The following is a 16,040-nucleotide window of genomic DNA, read 5'->3' on the forward strand; positions in this document are numbered from 1 at the left end:
TGTCAAAATGTGGTGCTGTTCCCACTGTCCGTCTGTCCTGCAGGTCTTTTTTATTTTTTTTATTTTTTTGGGGGGGTGATTAGGCAATGGGTTTATTGAGGGAAGGGGGGGGGCGGGGGGGTGGGGGGAGAGGCAGCTCCTGGACCAACTCAAGGGCCCGCAGGAGCACGGGGAGTGGGGCACGGGGACTGGGGACTCCCGGTGCTCCTCATGGGCCCGTAGGAGTCCCCTGCAGGTCTTTTACATGAATCCCCACATCTGAGAATTACATCTGAGCGACTGTCAATGCGCCACTTTTCTGTGACCCATCAGGAGCAAACTGGGAATGTCCTCTGAGGATTTTCTCAGCAATGTACTTACACTGTGACTTTCTGGAAAGACGAGGAAGTCTTTAAAAGAAACAGCGTCCCTGGTGGACTTCCTAAGCTTACAGGATAACAGGATCACGAGGCACTGCTGTTCCTTCCAGAACCAACAGAACGTGCTTTCCGGCGCTCAGCGTTCCCGAGCACACCAGGAGGTGCCCCCAAGCACTGATGCCGTGAGCACAAGTCCTCAGGCCCTGGGGGGCGAGGGGGGGGCCCGAGGGCCAGCCAGGAGCGTGCCGTCCGATTAGCTAGCGTGACAATCTTTATAACACAGTGAGTATAGAAAGTAAAAGTGGGCCCTGGCTGCGTGGCTCAGTGGATTGAGCATCGGCCTGCAAGCCAAGTGTCGCTGGTTTGATTCCCAGTCAGGGCACATGACTAGGTTGCACGTCAGGTCCCCAGTTAGGGGCACGAGTGAGAGGCAACCACACAGTGAAAAAAAAAAAGAAAGAAAGAAAGAAAGTAAAAGTCTGACAGGTTTAGCTGGGGCTCTTCGAAGAACAAGTCTCAAAAGGAATAAATGGGATGAACATAAAAGAATTCAGCCAAATTGAGCTCTGCTTGAATGAACCTTGTATGGAAGAATCATTAATATTTTAAATTACTTACTTTATAGTATTAGGACAGTATTAGGAACTTAAATCTTACACGTATAAGAAGAAATAAAACAACCAGTGAACAAATTCAGTGTGAAATGAAAGATTCTTACTTTTTCATATTAGGAAATATTAAATCCCAGAACTATATAGTTTAGTTTTGTTCCTTTTGTGGAAAGAGACTGTTGGGGAACTTAAATCATTTCAAAATTCATTTGGAATAATCGCCAAGACTATCATATACTGCTAACTTGCACTGCCGGATAGTAAAGACTATAAAGTTACAATGAAAAAACCCTATTTCAATGAATCTAATGCACCATTATTTTATATCCCATGCGAAGAAAGGATGCCCAGGCTAGGGCCTCTAAAAGGAGACAGAAACCTTCCCAAAAAGAGAGGCCGTCGAATGGCTACATCCTGGATGAAGGGTAAAAAAATAACCTTCCCAAAAAAAGGATGACACCTCCTCCTCAGCTACAGGAAGAGGGGAGGAAACTTCTTCGTCCCTGAACTGCACACTCACCCCGTCCTGCCTGCAACGTTTGTGGTCTGCATTCGCACCATCAGCACAGTCCAGAAAACAGAAAACCTCAGAGAAACGAGCTCAAGCAGACTCAGGCACGTAGTGCCCCCCAGTGGCAGGCGGGAGGAAATCAAACCACGCGGGGAAGAGCGCAGCGTTCATCCAGGCAACGGCTGACGTTAAGATGCATTCCAATTTTAAGGATTCTAAAATGTGGAAAAGATATAATTTGAAGTCAGTGACATATGGTAGACAGATAAATAAGTCAATAAAGAGATACAGAAAGACTAGAAAACAGGTATTGGGCATATGCTAAAAAATATTAAACAGCATGTTATAAAAGCATCGAACCAATGAAAAAAAGGTAATTATTCCAAATATGGCACAAAAAAGATTATTTAAGAAAAAATTAAAATCCCTCTCTAAACCATATTCTTCTAACTATAAAGTCCAATGAAAACACCATTTAAGAACTTAAGAAAATAAATATAATTACACAATCATCTTAAAAGATCAGCCTACATATTTTAAAACCATGCTCTCCACCCCCACCCCCCAAAACATCCAAAGCATAAGCAAAAATAAATGGCAAGTGTCAAACTGGAAAAAAATACATCTGCAATGGCAAAAGGTAACTATCCTCAAATATCACAATTATAAACCAGTAAGAAACAAAAGCACCCTCCCCCACATCTCCAGAAAAATGGGCAAAGGTCAAGAATAGGCAGCTGACGAAACAATAAACACAAACAGCCAAATACACCAAAAAGGCTCGACTTCACTAGTAATGAAAATGTAAAATAAAACAATGATATAATAATTTCCATCAACGTAGGGAAGTTTTAAAAAACAATTATACTCAGTGTGGGCAGGGGAGCAAAAAAACTAGCACATATATTGGTGGCAGATACAAAAACTGAGCCAACCTTTATGAAATACCATTTACCAATAAGTATAAGTGAAAACGCCTTTCAAAAAGTGCAATATGCTTAAATCTACGAAGCTGCTTCTAAGGACTTTATCCCACTCAAATAGTCAGAAATGTATGTGCGACACATGTCAGAATTATTTATAAGAGTGAAAGCAGGAAAATCATCTAAACACCCAGCACTGTATTTCAGTCAGTAAAACAGTGAGATGGAATACAATGTGACCATTAAACACCACCATCACTGAAGCACCGTTCGTACCAGTAAAAGCTGAGAATGACCTAAGTACCAATCAGCGAGAAACAGGTCACACAAATTAGTGTGGCGGTCACTGGAACACTACCAGTAAAAAGAATGAGACAGCTCGTATGTTATGGCATGCTCTTCTCTCTCCCTGAAGTGCCATCTTCCCGCAGATATCCACCTGGCACGTGCTCAGATGACACTTTTATCAGTTCGGAGAGTCATTTGCCGCCCTCTACACAAAGGCACCGCCTCCCGCCCTTATCCTACTGCGCTGCTTTTTACCGTCCGACACAACCCAACTATGTACTCACTGTCTGTCCTCCCCCAAAGGGAAGAAGGCCCCTGAGGGCAGAGACTGTGTGGTCGGTCCGCTGCTGGGAGCCCCGGGGCCCAGAACAGTGCCTGCTGCCTCGTATAGCGTCCATCAAACGGTGGACAGGTGCACGGCCGGCGGGGGGACCGGTAAGAAGTGGGTGGGTGCGCGGATAAGCGGATGGGTGGTTACAGACTGTGGTGGCTTCTAACATTACATTTAGCTTATGCCTGTAGTATCAGAAGTGGTAACATTGATGAGCCTCTATCAAGAGTCTGATTATAAAATGGCTTTTCAAACCTCTCGCCTACTGTACTAAGACTCCTTAACATATATTAGAAAATTATCTAAATGTCCATTAACCAGAAAGTGACTAATTAAAATGAGACACAGCCACACAGTGCCTTACTCGGTGAGCATCAGAGAACGAGAAAGGCTGACACCAGCTGATACGGAGCGGGGCCGGCGACGAGCTGCCGGAGGACGTCACAGCAGACGAGGCTCCTGTCTCGGAGTGCACACAGGCTTGCTTTCGTGTGCACAGGGGCACTTCCCTCGGCAAATTTTACTGGCTGTGGCTGCCTCTCCCAAGCGAGAAGGCGGGGGCTGAAGTTACCATTTATTATTAGACATAAAAAAGTGACAGGCACTACTTTTGATTTCCGTAAATTAGAATGCACCAGTTTGTGTTGTATTCCTTCAAAGGCTTTACGATTCCTGACATATTACAAAACACATTACCTATATTTTGAAGTGGTGCATAATCTAGTAAGGAAAAGCGGTGTCCCGGGAGGAGAGCCAGGAATACAGTGCGTGGGCGACTGGCAGGTGTGCTCACCACATGTTTAATCCCCTTCTCTATTCCTTCCCTCTGGTAAGACTGGAGATGCTTAAAACATCACTTTTACAATCTTTCCTGCAGTTTAGGATTTGGGGAGACATGTGACATGTGCCACAGGCTTAGTCAACAGACATGAGTAAATTTTTGGACATGATTTTGCTTTCCTAATTAGCTAATTAAAAGGGACAGGGAGAGCCAATACTGCCCTTTTACCCTTATTTATGCCTTGAATGTAGATACGATGTCTGGAACTATGGCAGCCACCCAGCAACCGTGAGGCAGGAAGAACCCACGTGCAGGTGAAAAGACATATCCAACTGGGCACCTGTTGGCATGGTCAACAAATGCACCTTCCTGCACCAGAAGTAAAGTAAACCTCTCTTTGTTTAAGGTGTTTTGACCAAGGTTCTGTTACCTCAACCAAAGAAATTCCTAGCTGACATTCCTGAGAATCTATTTTTAAAAGAAACTGAAATTAAAAGAACTCAAATTCTATGCAGAAATAGAAGATTGAAACCAGTCAGAAACGTAAATTGTTCATTAATTCCCTTCCTTTACTGTCTAAATGTTTTAATAAAAAGCACTCAGAGGAAACAGAGTGAAAAGTTACGATCCACTTCAGAATGAAACACTCAGAATGTACACACGCAATAAGGATAAACTCACAGTGAAACTGACGTCCGATCAGTGCTGGGGCTGTTCTGGACTAACGTTCATCGTTCGATAAATTTCCTTAAGTAATAACAGGGCCGTATCTTCCGATTCCCTATAAAAAAAAGCACATTCACTTAACAGACAATTAGTAGGAATTAATCTGTATGCATAAAGGTGGAAAATGAGGCTTTTGTTCTATTCAGCTCCACCTACAAAGGGCAAATGAAAATAAAATAGTGTAATCTCAAAGCTGTCCTTAAAAATTGGATGGATACTGTCCTGGCTGCTGTCACTCTGTGGCTTGAGCACCAGCCTGCAAACCAAAGGGTCGCTGGTTCAATTCCCAGTCAGGGCACATGCCTGGGTTGCAGGCCAGGTCCCGGTTAGGGGTGCTCAAGAGGCAACCACACATTGATGTTTCTCTCCCTCTCTTTCTCCCTCCCTTCCCCTCTCTCTAAAACTAAGTAAATAAAATCTTTTAAAACAAAAAAATTGGATGGATACCCCTTGGCTCCAAAACCACCACACTGCAATTGTCCTTGGCGAGAGGAAACAAACGGAAGAGGGCTTTTCTAAGCCCCGCCCCCATCACGCCCATCCTGTGAAAGGCATCCCTGCAAACACGGTGTGCGAGTATCACAGGCCTGGGGTCAAAGGCAGATGACATGCTGCCATCTTGTGAGAAACCCAACTGAATAAGGAAGACACTGGGTTTGAACCGCTGCGTGTTCCAATTAATGCTCCATCACGTGGTAAATCGGCAGCAGAGTCTCACTAAAGCTAAACCTGCTTCCTGTGCGGGTACCTCGAGGCCGCGCGAATGTTATCAGAGATGGAAATACTCACCAATAGCATAAATGGCTCTGGAGGGCAAAAATATATTCATTGAAACTCTCTATGGGCTTTTCCTGAAGGACGTAGTCGATTCGGCGGCCTCCATTCAGCAGTCCGACCTTTCCTAAGTAGTCCTCATCCTTGGAAAAGTCCGGACTTTCAACAATCTTTTCTGCTGGAATTTAAACCATTTAATATCAAAGTCAGCCACTGAATCGTTCTCCTTTGGGTATAGCTGCCTCACTGGGCTCAGGGACAACGCTGCCTGACACGGAGCAGCCTGGGGACTACCAGGCTCACTTCCCGTTCCTCCGAAGGGCCAGGGGAAGAGGGGCTGGGTACCCCACAGAGAGGAGAAAGAGCCACGGAGCTGACAGGGGTTTTGAAGAAAAGGGGGGAGAGAGCATTGTAGAAAGAAAATAAATAGAATTAGAATCTGAAAAACTCAGAGACAGATGGCACAGTGATCTAAGACTGCAGTGACGTCCGTGACGACAGTTAAACTACAGTATCAGAAAAGGTAAGTTCTCAGAGTGGGTCTTTCAACCGCCTGAATACAAACTTGCTTCTCGACTCTGTTATTACACTCTGGCCTTAGGAAGCTCAGTAAAATTTAACATCACAGAGTAAAAAAACTCAGCAACTCCCAGGCAGAAACCTAGTAAAAAGGATGACACATTCTGAAGTACAGTTTATCGTCAAAGATTTTCCTTCATAGGAAGAGCCTTTACATTTTAACAAAATAAGACTAGAGGAAACGCATCATTAAATTATTTATGTGTTACATTCACAAATAACACCTGGAACAACTGGAAAAGGCCTCAAGTATCAAACTTACCTTCGACGACCTGCTTCTCCTCTTCTTCTTTGATCTGATGGGCTACCTTCTCCAATTCTTCCTGCAGCTGAGCTGAAGAGGTATGAGCGCGAGCAAACTCATTTAGCGTCTGCCACGCACTCCTCAGGGAGCTAATAAAACCCTGCTTCAGATCAGAGCCCATACGAGAGAGGCTTTCTTTCAACTCTAAAGAGATTGAGACAACACATCAAGTTATTAATCAGAGGGTCAAATTCTGCACCACAAAAATTAAAACAAAAGTTAATATGATTCTCAAGCAGGTGAAACTACTTAGTGCTCTCTTAAATGTCATGTACATGGAGTATCTCAACCAAAAACCTCCAACATGTTAAAATGTTTTGAGGCCTTATCCCTGTCATTTCTGTAATGACTACACTTGATCCAACCAAAACCTATAAATTTCCTCTCTCCAAAAAAAGGAGTTCAATACTATAGAGATGCAATTAAACTCATGCATGTGATTTTTTTCTTACTGTAAGTTAAAAAGTAGACCTGCAAAATTTAAAACATGACTTTTCCTAATCTGTAACAGTGAAATGATTTTGAAAATGTGAAAAGCACTATTTAAACTTCTAATTTAAAAATTAAGAAACTCCTACACCTTTACCTTCTCTACTTTGGTCTAATAATTCCTATTTGAAATCAAGGTCTTTGAGTATCAAATTTCTCATTTGAACTGCAAAAAAGTTAAATATTTTTTAAAAGCACACACATGCACAAAAGGAAAAGGACATGATCATTTTCCTTCTATTTAAATTGTGGATAAATAATATATACCATTAACAGACATAAGAAAAACTTAAACCCCACTTAGAATTATTATCAATCCCACATATTTAGTGAATTTTTTAAAAAGGAAAAGTCTGTCTAGTTAGCAAGGAAATAAAAGCCCACTTGACTTGAAGCGCATAGAACTTATTTCTTGATGGTCTGGTCAGTTCAAATGTTACTCTGCTTCCCAATTCCCAAAATTTTAACCAAATTCTATCAAAATCTATGAGGTCTGTCCAGAATGGTTTGCATGACACCGATGTAGCCTGGCAGCCAAGGAGGGTGGACTGGAGTGCGTGTGTGTGAACAGTGACGACCTCACTGTACTGGTCAGCGTATGTGCTGCGTGGCCGTTGCATTCAGAGTGACCGAGCGCTGAGTAGAGCAGCGAGCCTGCGTCACATTTTGGGTTAAGCGTGAACATTTCTCTGCGGAAACTACTTGGATGACTCAGAGGCCGCCCCTGTGGGCAGCTGGTGACCGGCAGCTTCATCACGACAACACACCTGCTCATGCATCACGTCTCATGCAGCTTTTGGTGAAACCTCAAGTCACCCCGGTGACTCAGCCCCCCTACAGCCCAGATTTGCTGCCCTGGGACTTCTGGCTTCTCCCAAAACTAAATCACCTTTGAAAGGGAAGAGATTTCAGACCAGCGATGACATTCAGGAAAATACGACAGGACAGCTGATGTGAGTGGGAGACCTGTGTGAGGTCCCAAGGTGCCTGCTTTAAAGTGGACTGAGGCGTCACTGTCCTGTGTACAGTGTTTCTTGTATCTTCTCCAATAAATGTCCTTGTTTTTCCTAGTACATGGCTGGAGACTTCCTGGACAGACCTCGTGTGCCTTGCATCGCTTTATCACCATCTTCCCCCCGTTCCTAAATGTCTCAGCAATTAGAATGTTATCAAGGATAAAGCCATCAAGGAGAAGGAAGTCATTCAGAACCTACTTTACAGCGCTTCCAAATACTCAGTAAACAAGTTCTAAACACAGTAGGCACTTAACATTAATTTTGTAAGCAAGAACTTAGCACTAAATTTTGTGTAATTACAAATGGCAGACATAAAAACGAGGAGAAGGAAACAAGTTTTATAATATTTGCTTTTTACCTAAATGAAGCCTTTTTCTGCCTTTGTGATGTGGAATGAGAACAGCTTTCAGGTCCAGATCTGGAACAATCATAGGTTCTAGTCTGTATGCCACTGGATCAAGCTGTAAACAGAAGAATTAAAATTTATGAAAAGCTACTTATTTTTGAGTTATATACCTCAGCTGGGTGAAAAAAAAAATGGCAAACCAGATATTTTGATTTTTTTTTTCACACCTATTCAAATATTGGTAATTATAAGACTACTTTCAAGTTTGTGGGTAAAATTACTTTGCAAACAAAGCAACAGAATTATTTCCCTGAACAAAAGCTTTTTGGTAGGAAAGTTCAGTGGAACATATCGTACTGTATCTGTCAGTACAGAGCGCTGAGTTGTACAAAACCCTGATCAGTGTTAACTCCCAAGAGATAAGAATCTGAGGATCTATTCGATAGAAGGCACAGGTTCTTCATCTTCTTCAGAACAGGGAGCTAATATTCACTTCACTCACCGGATGATAAATATTGAAGAATCCTTTACAGGTAGGAAGCCTGTAGTTCTCATCTATCCGGTCCACTCCACGAATAGTGAGCAACATACCAATTGGAGATCCCAAGGCAAAGAAAATCTCTGGTTCAAAGTCTAATGGGCTGTGAACAACAGACACCTAGAAAGAACCAAAGAGCAATGAAAGAGGATCGTTCCAATGATAGTAAGTTGAAAATTTCTTAAGTGAAAAATGCATTTACTGTAGAACATCATCGCTTAGCGCGGCCTACCTTCAACATGCTCGGAACACTTGCCTTAGCCTACAGCTGAGAAAATCGTCCGACGCAAAGCCTACCGTATGATAAGGTGCTGACTGTCCCACGTCATTTACGTGAAACTACCGAACGCGCTGGCTGTGCGCCGCTGAGACCGCAGGGCTGCCTGGAAGCCGCGCTCCCGGCCCCTGCCCAGCGCCACAGGAGCCCCGCCGCACAGCACTAGCCTGGGAAAGTCCACGTGCAGCTGCTGCTACGCGGCTGTCACCTCCGAACCATCACAGAGCGGAGCCTTCGCAAGCGGAGGCTGTCTGCACTCGTGAGGAAGCCGGGGAGGGCGGCCGTTGTACAGACTGCCCGGGGGAGGACAGACCGCCACAGCCTTTCAGGCGGCAAGTGGCAGTAACCGCCCACATTTCCCTTTGGCCCACCTAACCTTCTTGTACTTAACTGAAATAAAGACTGCGCGCAGAAAACCTGGTTTCAAACTGTTCACCAGTGGGTCACTTAGAAGACTGAAAAAATGGAAATATCTCATATGCTCAAAGTTATGTGTCCTCCCCAAAGAAGGTGTGTATCAGCACTTCGGCCCTCATTTGGAAATAGCTCTAGTCAAGTTAAAATAAAGTCGTCAGGGTGGGCTCTACCCAATGCAATTGGTACTATAATAAAAAGGAGACTCCTGGACAGAGGCAGAAGCGCAGAGGCGAGCTGGCGACAAGACACGGGGAGGACGCCACGTGAAAAGGAACACGTGGCAAAGCACCAGAAGCTGGGAGAGGCCCTGCTGACGCTTCGCTCGGACCCCTCCAGCCTCCGGAGCTGCGACACGACAAATTTCTGTTGTTCCCTTTTTGTAACTTTTTTAAAAGTAGGTTTTACAGTTGTGAGTACAGGAAACCACTTATTATTGTATTATAATTAATAATTTTTGTATCATTTATTACAACTGTAAACCTACTTTTTTTGTTTAAGATTTTATTTTCAAGAGATGGGAAGGGAGGGAGAGAACCCTCCACGTGTGAGAGAAGCATCAGTCAGTTGCCGCTCGCACGCGCCCACCCAGGGATCTGGCCCACAGCCCAGGCCTGTGCCCTGACTGGGAATCGAACCGGCGAGCTTCCGGTTCACAGCCGGTGCTCAATCCACTGAGCCACACCAGCCAGGGCTCCAGTCGTATTTTAAAACTTGATTTTTAAAGCAAAACTTGATAGATTTTTAAAGCAATCTTTCCTTAAGGAAAGAACTGTAAGTACTAAACACACATAAACTGAGTGACTACAGCAAGCGTCTCTCACAGGAATTTAAGGATATTCTGAGCATAATTTTCTAACTACGGCCCCTTCTGTCGCCAGCGGCTGTGAGAGAATAATGCTATACAACTGCGTGGTGAAAACCTGAAATAAAGACAGTTTCAAAAGTTAGATGATGTATTCAACCCCTTATTTTGAACATTATAAAGGAAGTGTACAAATTTTATTAAAATCAGTTCTCTCTACCCCTCCCATAAATGTTGAATAAATATTTGAAGAACTTAAAGACATATGATACGAATAAAGACATGTGATTCCAACATAAAATACGCAGCCCCAGTGACGTGTGAGCTTACCTGTCCGGTGCCGACTTCAAAAGACTCATAATTGACACGCACAGAAGAAACGTAAGCGCCAAGCGGAAGTCTCCTCTTGGCCTCAGTGGACTCCGAGGGCAAGGAAGCCGCTTCTTTGGGCTTCTGAGCACTTTCCTCTTGTCCTTTTGTCGAAGCCGCCATCACCGCCTTCTTTTCTGAGGCTGCTTTTTTCTGTTCCTGTGAAATCCCAAAATTTCATAACATAACCTTGAGGGAAAAGGTTCATTTATGAGCTGCCACCACGATACATGCTGTCTCAATACTGAGGAAGGATTTGTCATTTCTCAGGCACAGTAATGACATTGTGGCATTAGAGAAATATCTTTACAGAGATGCATGCTAAATATTTTCTAAAGAAATGCCATTATGTCTATAATTACTTCAAATTTCTTAAGAAAAAAGATTAAGATGCAATGAAAAAATGGCAGAACAGCTACAATTCAATCTAAATATTGATTATCATTATACTATTTGTGGTACTTTCCTATATAATTTAAAGTGTTAATAATAAAAAGTCTTAATAAAAATTTTAATAAAGTTTAAAATTGCCATTTTCTTTAAGATCTAAACTTTAGACGAATAGTTTAGAAGTACTATACAGTTTTAAAATACATACTCCTACAAAGACGTGTGTAACTGAGCAGAAATGTCTCCACTCAGCACGACGTGTGCACGGAGCCACCACCGAGTTCCCTCCAAGCCCGTGGGGAGGAATGCACACGCACACTGTGGCACGCTCACACCACGGAACAACCACGCGGAAATAAAAAGTGATGAACAGCAACCATTCAGCAGTTCGGCGAACCTCAGGAAAAACGCTTTGAGTAAGAGCAGCCGGGCCCAGAGGTACCCACACAGTGTCCGTCCCCTCCTGCAGAACGGGGAGAGCCTCAGGGGGGCAGAAATCAGAACTGCTGTCACACGGCGGGAGGCGTCGGCTAGGAAGACGCACGCGCGACAGGGAAGTTCTACTTCGTGCTTTAGGTTGTGATTACAAAGGTGCAAAAATTGTCAAAACTTCCCGCCACAAATACTTAAAATCAATTTATTTCCATATTTCAACAAGCGAACGAAAGCACTGGGCGCATCATGGAACGGGTGTATCTAACAGTGAGCGGAAACCCACTCACGCTGGTTTGGCACCACCCCCCGATACAGCAGCGACAATGCCAGGGGGCGGGAACAGCTGTCCTGACTGGACTTGTCCACCCCCCACTAGCCCGGGCCCCAGTGGCCCTCAGTCCCCAGGCTGCGAATGACAGCGTGGGTCTCTGTTTAAACAGTCACGGACAGCGCCGCAACAAACCAGTTGGCCAAATTGGTCTTATCCGTCAATGAGTCCCAAACACTAGGAAATCAGGGAGTCCAACTGGTTAAGTCAACGGGCAATTGAGAAAAAAAAACTCTGCCAGCCAGCTTAGAACTGATTCCACCATGAATGCTCTGGAAGGTTTATCTCTCTGCCCTTTGAAGGCAGCACAAGATTAACCCTAAAACTCAAAATGAAGAACGTGTCCAGGGTTCTTCGGTTTAAATTTGCTTTCTCCTTCAGAAGCCCCTCCCGTTACAGTCCTAGAACTTACCTAAACCGCTAACGGGGCTGCTGAACGGGTCATAAACTGTCCTACTGCCACTGTTCTGTTTCCCCCAGACTCATGCAATAACTATAAAAGCAATACACGTACTGTCCCTGGCTGGTTTGGCTCAGTGGATTGAGCGTCGGCCTGCGAGCTAAGTGTCGCTGGTTCGATCTTCCAGTCAGGGCACATCAGAGAAGGAAAACTCTGACTCCAAAAAACCTCCGCTGCCTTGCGGCATACCTCTTCAGGGGAAAGGCTAAGGGAGTAAACCCCGACAGAAAATCCGGAGCCGGAGTCCCTAAGGCGGTTCGACGTCGTAGTCAACACCGGCAACTCCTGCGGCGCACCTGAAGCCAAGCTGTATTGACTCCGTCTTTCCCTTGGACCCTTCAGCTGCGAAGAGAGGGGGGGGGTCTGCTGCATGGGCAACAGTAGACCCTCCATATCACCCCGCCCAGGCTCTGTAGCTTCAGCTTCACTGGAGAGGACACTCCAGCGTCATCGCAAGATGTCGACTCAACACGGGAGGAGACAGATACCGTGTCACTCCCGAGTTGGACTGCACAGCCATTCTCGGCGGTGCAGATAGACTTTTAAGAAGCTACACCATCGTCTCTCGAGACGGACGGCTGCCGATGACGAATACACGTACTTCACTGTCGACATGCCCAACACTAAAAACTAACCCTCTCCAAACGGAAATCACTAAGACAGTTTACAAAGGGGGAAAAGCACTCCAACTACAAGTACTTGATGTCCATGTTATAAAATAATTGGCTAATTTTGGTCTCATTATTTCATTTGCATTAAATCAATAGGACACATCATATGATCTAATCACTGACCTGGCAGCACCTTGTTATCTATGAAAAAATGAAGAGTAATCAATACCAACAGGGCTGAGAAAATGTCATGGTTCATCCAAAGGCAATCACTTCTGAATTAAAAAACTAAGATTATTTTATAGACTTCTACGCCTTACAAAATATTCTTATAATGCCCTAATTCATATATCCAAGCAACTACAGTGTACAAACAAGACTCCTTCCACAGTTTTTCCAAGGCTGTGAAACACTTCCCTGCTGTTTTTCCTTCTATTACAGAATGAAGTCAAGGACGTGCTGTGGGGCCTGAAAACAGCTTCTCGTTTCTGGTCTTTGCTTTCACAGGCTTGTGCTTCACTGCTGTGCACATGGAGACGTGGAGAAACCAGGAAGGAGTCAATATGCTTAAAAATGTACTTACTATAGACACATCTGCTCATGGCTAAAATTTTATAATAAATTTATAGCACATATTTTTAAATTTTAAAATTTCTAAAGTGAACATTAAGATGCAGACTGAACAGACGATTTGGCGCTGAGCTGTAACTGGTAAGAGAACAAGCAGGTCAGCACTTCATGGTTTGGTTAAAGGCACCGTGACTTTCGCGGCCACAAGAACAAGTGTGAGAACCACTCCCTCACAAGAGAAGAGCCAAACTCCCACCCCTGCCCTTGGGGTCTGCAGGACCCTCTGCCCTACCCACTCTCCGCTCACCTTCAGTCCCAGCTGCAGGCCGTGTGCCTAGAAGGCCCAGTCCCCGGATCCTGCCCCTCCGTCCAGCCCAAGCACCAGCGTCTTGGGGAAGCCTTCTCTTACCCACGCCAGCCCCTTCCCCACTGGCCAGAACCGCCCGCCACCCCCGCCTAACTCTGACAGCAAGGCCAGCACCCTGATACAGGACTGACGGGTCGTCATTTGCGGTCAAATCCCTCCTTTCACTGGACACGACATCCTCAGTCCCCCTCCACATCCCAAGACCTGAGCGCTATGCCTGACTCAGAAGACGGATTTATAAAATGCTGACTCACTCAACTGCTTAACCTAGTCACAACACATCAGCCCTGCGACTGCAGTCGTATTAAAGTGGCACGTTACGCTTCAAGGAAGTAACACAAACAAAAGCAGCACAGAAGTTCAGAGACGGACGAAGACCACGCCAATAACAAGAACAATAAAACCACCACCCACAGTGCTATCTAATTTTTCTATTTTTTTAAATCTCTGTAAAATCAACTTCAAAATTGAAAATTAAATAAACAAGTGAGTTTTTCCCACTTGTTTTCTTCTTTAAATTGTTGCTTTTTAATTGTTGCTACTGTTGCTTTCTTTTGCATTGTTAAGAATGTTTGCTTTTTGGTTACTATTAATGAGCTGTTAGTATCTTTAGAAGGTGAGGAGGAATGGGAGGGGAGAAAAGGAGCTAACATTTATTGGGTGTTGATCTCCACATGCATTACCTCGTCCTCTGTCCTCACTCCAACCCTAAAAGGAAGGTATTATCACTCCCATTTTAGGAATGAAGGAAACCAAGGATCAGAAAAGGTAAGCAAATCGCTCGTGACCATGTAGTCAGTAAGTGGTTGAACTAGGAATTGGGGTACCCAACTCGTCCATTGGTTCAGGATTTACTCCGTTTTTGCACTGGGAAATTCCCATTTTACATATTAAAAGTCCGTTGTCCAGGGAATTCTCAGACCCAAGGAAACGAGGTGGTTAGTTACCTCAGCTGGAATTTAAATCCAGTTCTGACTCCAAGTCTGAGCTCCCACCAACTCCGTAATGGGGTCCCGGGGAAGGACACGCGAGCCAGGCTAACCGTGACGGTGTTAACGAAAACTTCCACAATACAAACAAACTAGTCCCAGGTCAGTTTTGTTTTCTTTGGGGGGCAGAGACGAATCTTACCAGTTTGAGCGCTTTATGTTTCACAAAGTTAGCGATCTTCTTCCTGGGTCCCAGGGGTATGCCCATGTCCTTCAGGTCATCGACTGTGCACATCAGCTTTAAGAGAAAACAAACGAGCACATTCATCAGTCTACTGACAGGACTGAAATGGAAAAGATTATAAAAAGAAACTACACAGCTAAAGCAATCTAAGAGCGAATCACTTTTTTTAGAAGTTTTTTTTTTTTAAGTTTTTAAGTCATGGATTTAGGCTATAAAATGTAGGCCCTCTGCATCCAAATCACTGTATTAACTTTTTAACAGAAAAAGCATGCATATTGCACAAAATTCAAGCTGAAGCTTTGAAGTCTCTCCCCTGAGGTCCCGCCCCAGCCACCCAACCCAGCTCCCAGCAGCAGCTGATGGCAGTTTGCTCTCCTTCAAGAGACATCTTACACATACACAGCATCTGCATGCTTTTCCGTGTGTGTGCGTGTACTGAATGTCTGGTCTTTTCACGTAACACGCCTAAGAGATCATTTCTCACCAGATCTCTGACACGGCCTCATTCATTCAACAGGTGCGGGGCACGCCATTACACAGATGCCCCATAAACACCTCACTGGGGCCCCACGAGCGGACGCAGAAGGGGGTTCCAAGGGTTTGCTGGTATGGACAGGGCAGTATCCTGTGCATATTCTTGTGGCTGCTTCTCCGCAGGAAATATTCCGGGCAGTGAATGCGCTGGGACAAGGGGCCCATTTTATGTTTTAAAAGATGCCGCCAACCTGCCCTCCAGAGAGATTTACACTCTTACAACAACATGTAACCGCGCCTACTCCCCGTCCTCTTAGCCACACAGTACAGAGTGGGCAAGACTGGGCTTACAGTTGTTCATATGGAAAATAAGACAATAATTAATAATAATACAAAAATAAGCTCTGCATTTCACATACTCACAACTGTAAACTTATTTTCTCTCGCGCTGTATTATCAAACTCTTTATTTTTGCCAAACTGATAAGTTAAAAACTAAATAAATCTCCTTGCACTTTTCATTTGCATTTCTGAGTTTTTATAGGAATCCGTGTTACTTTCTTTTCTGTACATCCTGTTCTTATTCTTGGCCTATTTTCCTACTGTGTTGATATCTTTGTGTAACTAAGGTGTAGAAGCTTTGAATAATAAGGAGATAGGCCATTTGTATATAATGTGTGTCCCAAGTATTCTCCCTAATCTGTCACTGGCCTTCAGATGTCGTTTATGGCATCTCCTGCTATGCAACGTTTTTTTCTTGTACGGCTTCTGGGTTTTTTATCACACTTAGAA

General features: G+C 44.3%; 1 protein-coding gene across 1 annotated transcript in view; it reads right to left on the bottom strand.

The window, feature by feature from the left end:
• Positions 1–1,557: 1,557 nt before the first annotated feature.
• Positions 1,558–16,040, bottom strand: part of SEC23IP (SEC23 interacting protein) — a 29,158-nt gene continuing 14,675 nt past the window's right edge. The window contains exons 12-19 of the mRNA XM_090278771.1: positions 14,734–14,829; positions 10,403–10,600; positions 8,541–8,696; positions 8,051–8,153; positions 6,146–6,331; positions 5,320–5,482; positions 4,484–4,585; positions 1,558–1,696 (exon numbers count right to left, since the gene is read on the bottom strand). Of these exons, the coding sequence (XP_090134897.1) occupies positions 4,504–4,585; positions 5,320–5,482; positions 6,146–6,331; positions 8,051–8,153; positions 8,541–8,696; positions 10,403–10,600; positions 14,734–14,829 (984 nt within the window). The 3' untranslated portion in view covers positions 1,558–1,696; positions 4,484–4,503. The remainder of the gene's footprint in view (positions 1,697–4,483; positions 4,586–5,319; positions 5,483–6,145; positions 6,332–8,050; positions 8,154–8,540; positions 8,697–10,402; positions 10,601–14,733; positions 14,830–16,040) is intronic.

Source organism: Furipterus horrens, unplaced genomic scaffold, assembly GCF_987537825.1.
Source record: "Furipterus horrens unplaced genomic scaffold, mFurHor1.1.pri manual_scaffold_5, whole genome shotgun sequence".
Classification (NCBI taxonomy): domain Eukaryota; kingdom Metazoa; phylum Chordata; class Mammalia; order Chiroptera; family Furipteridae; genus Furipterus; species Furipterus horrens.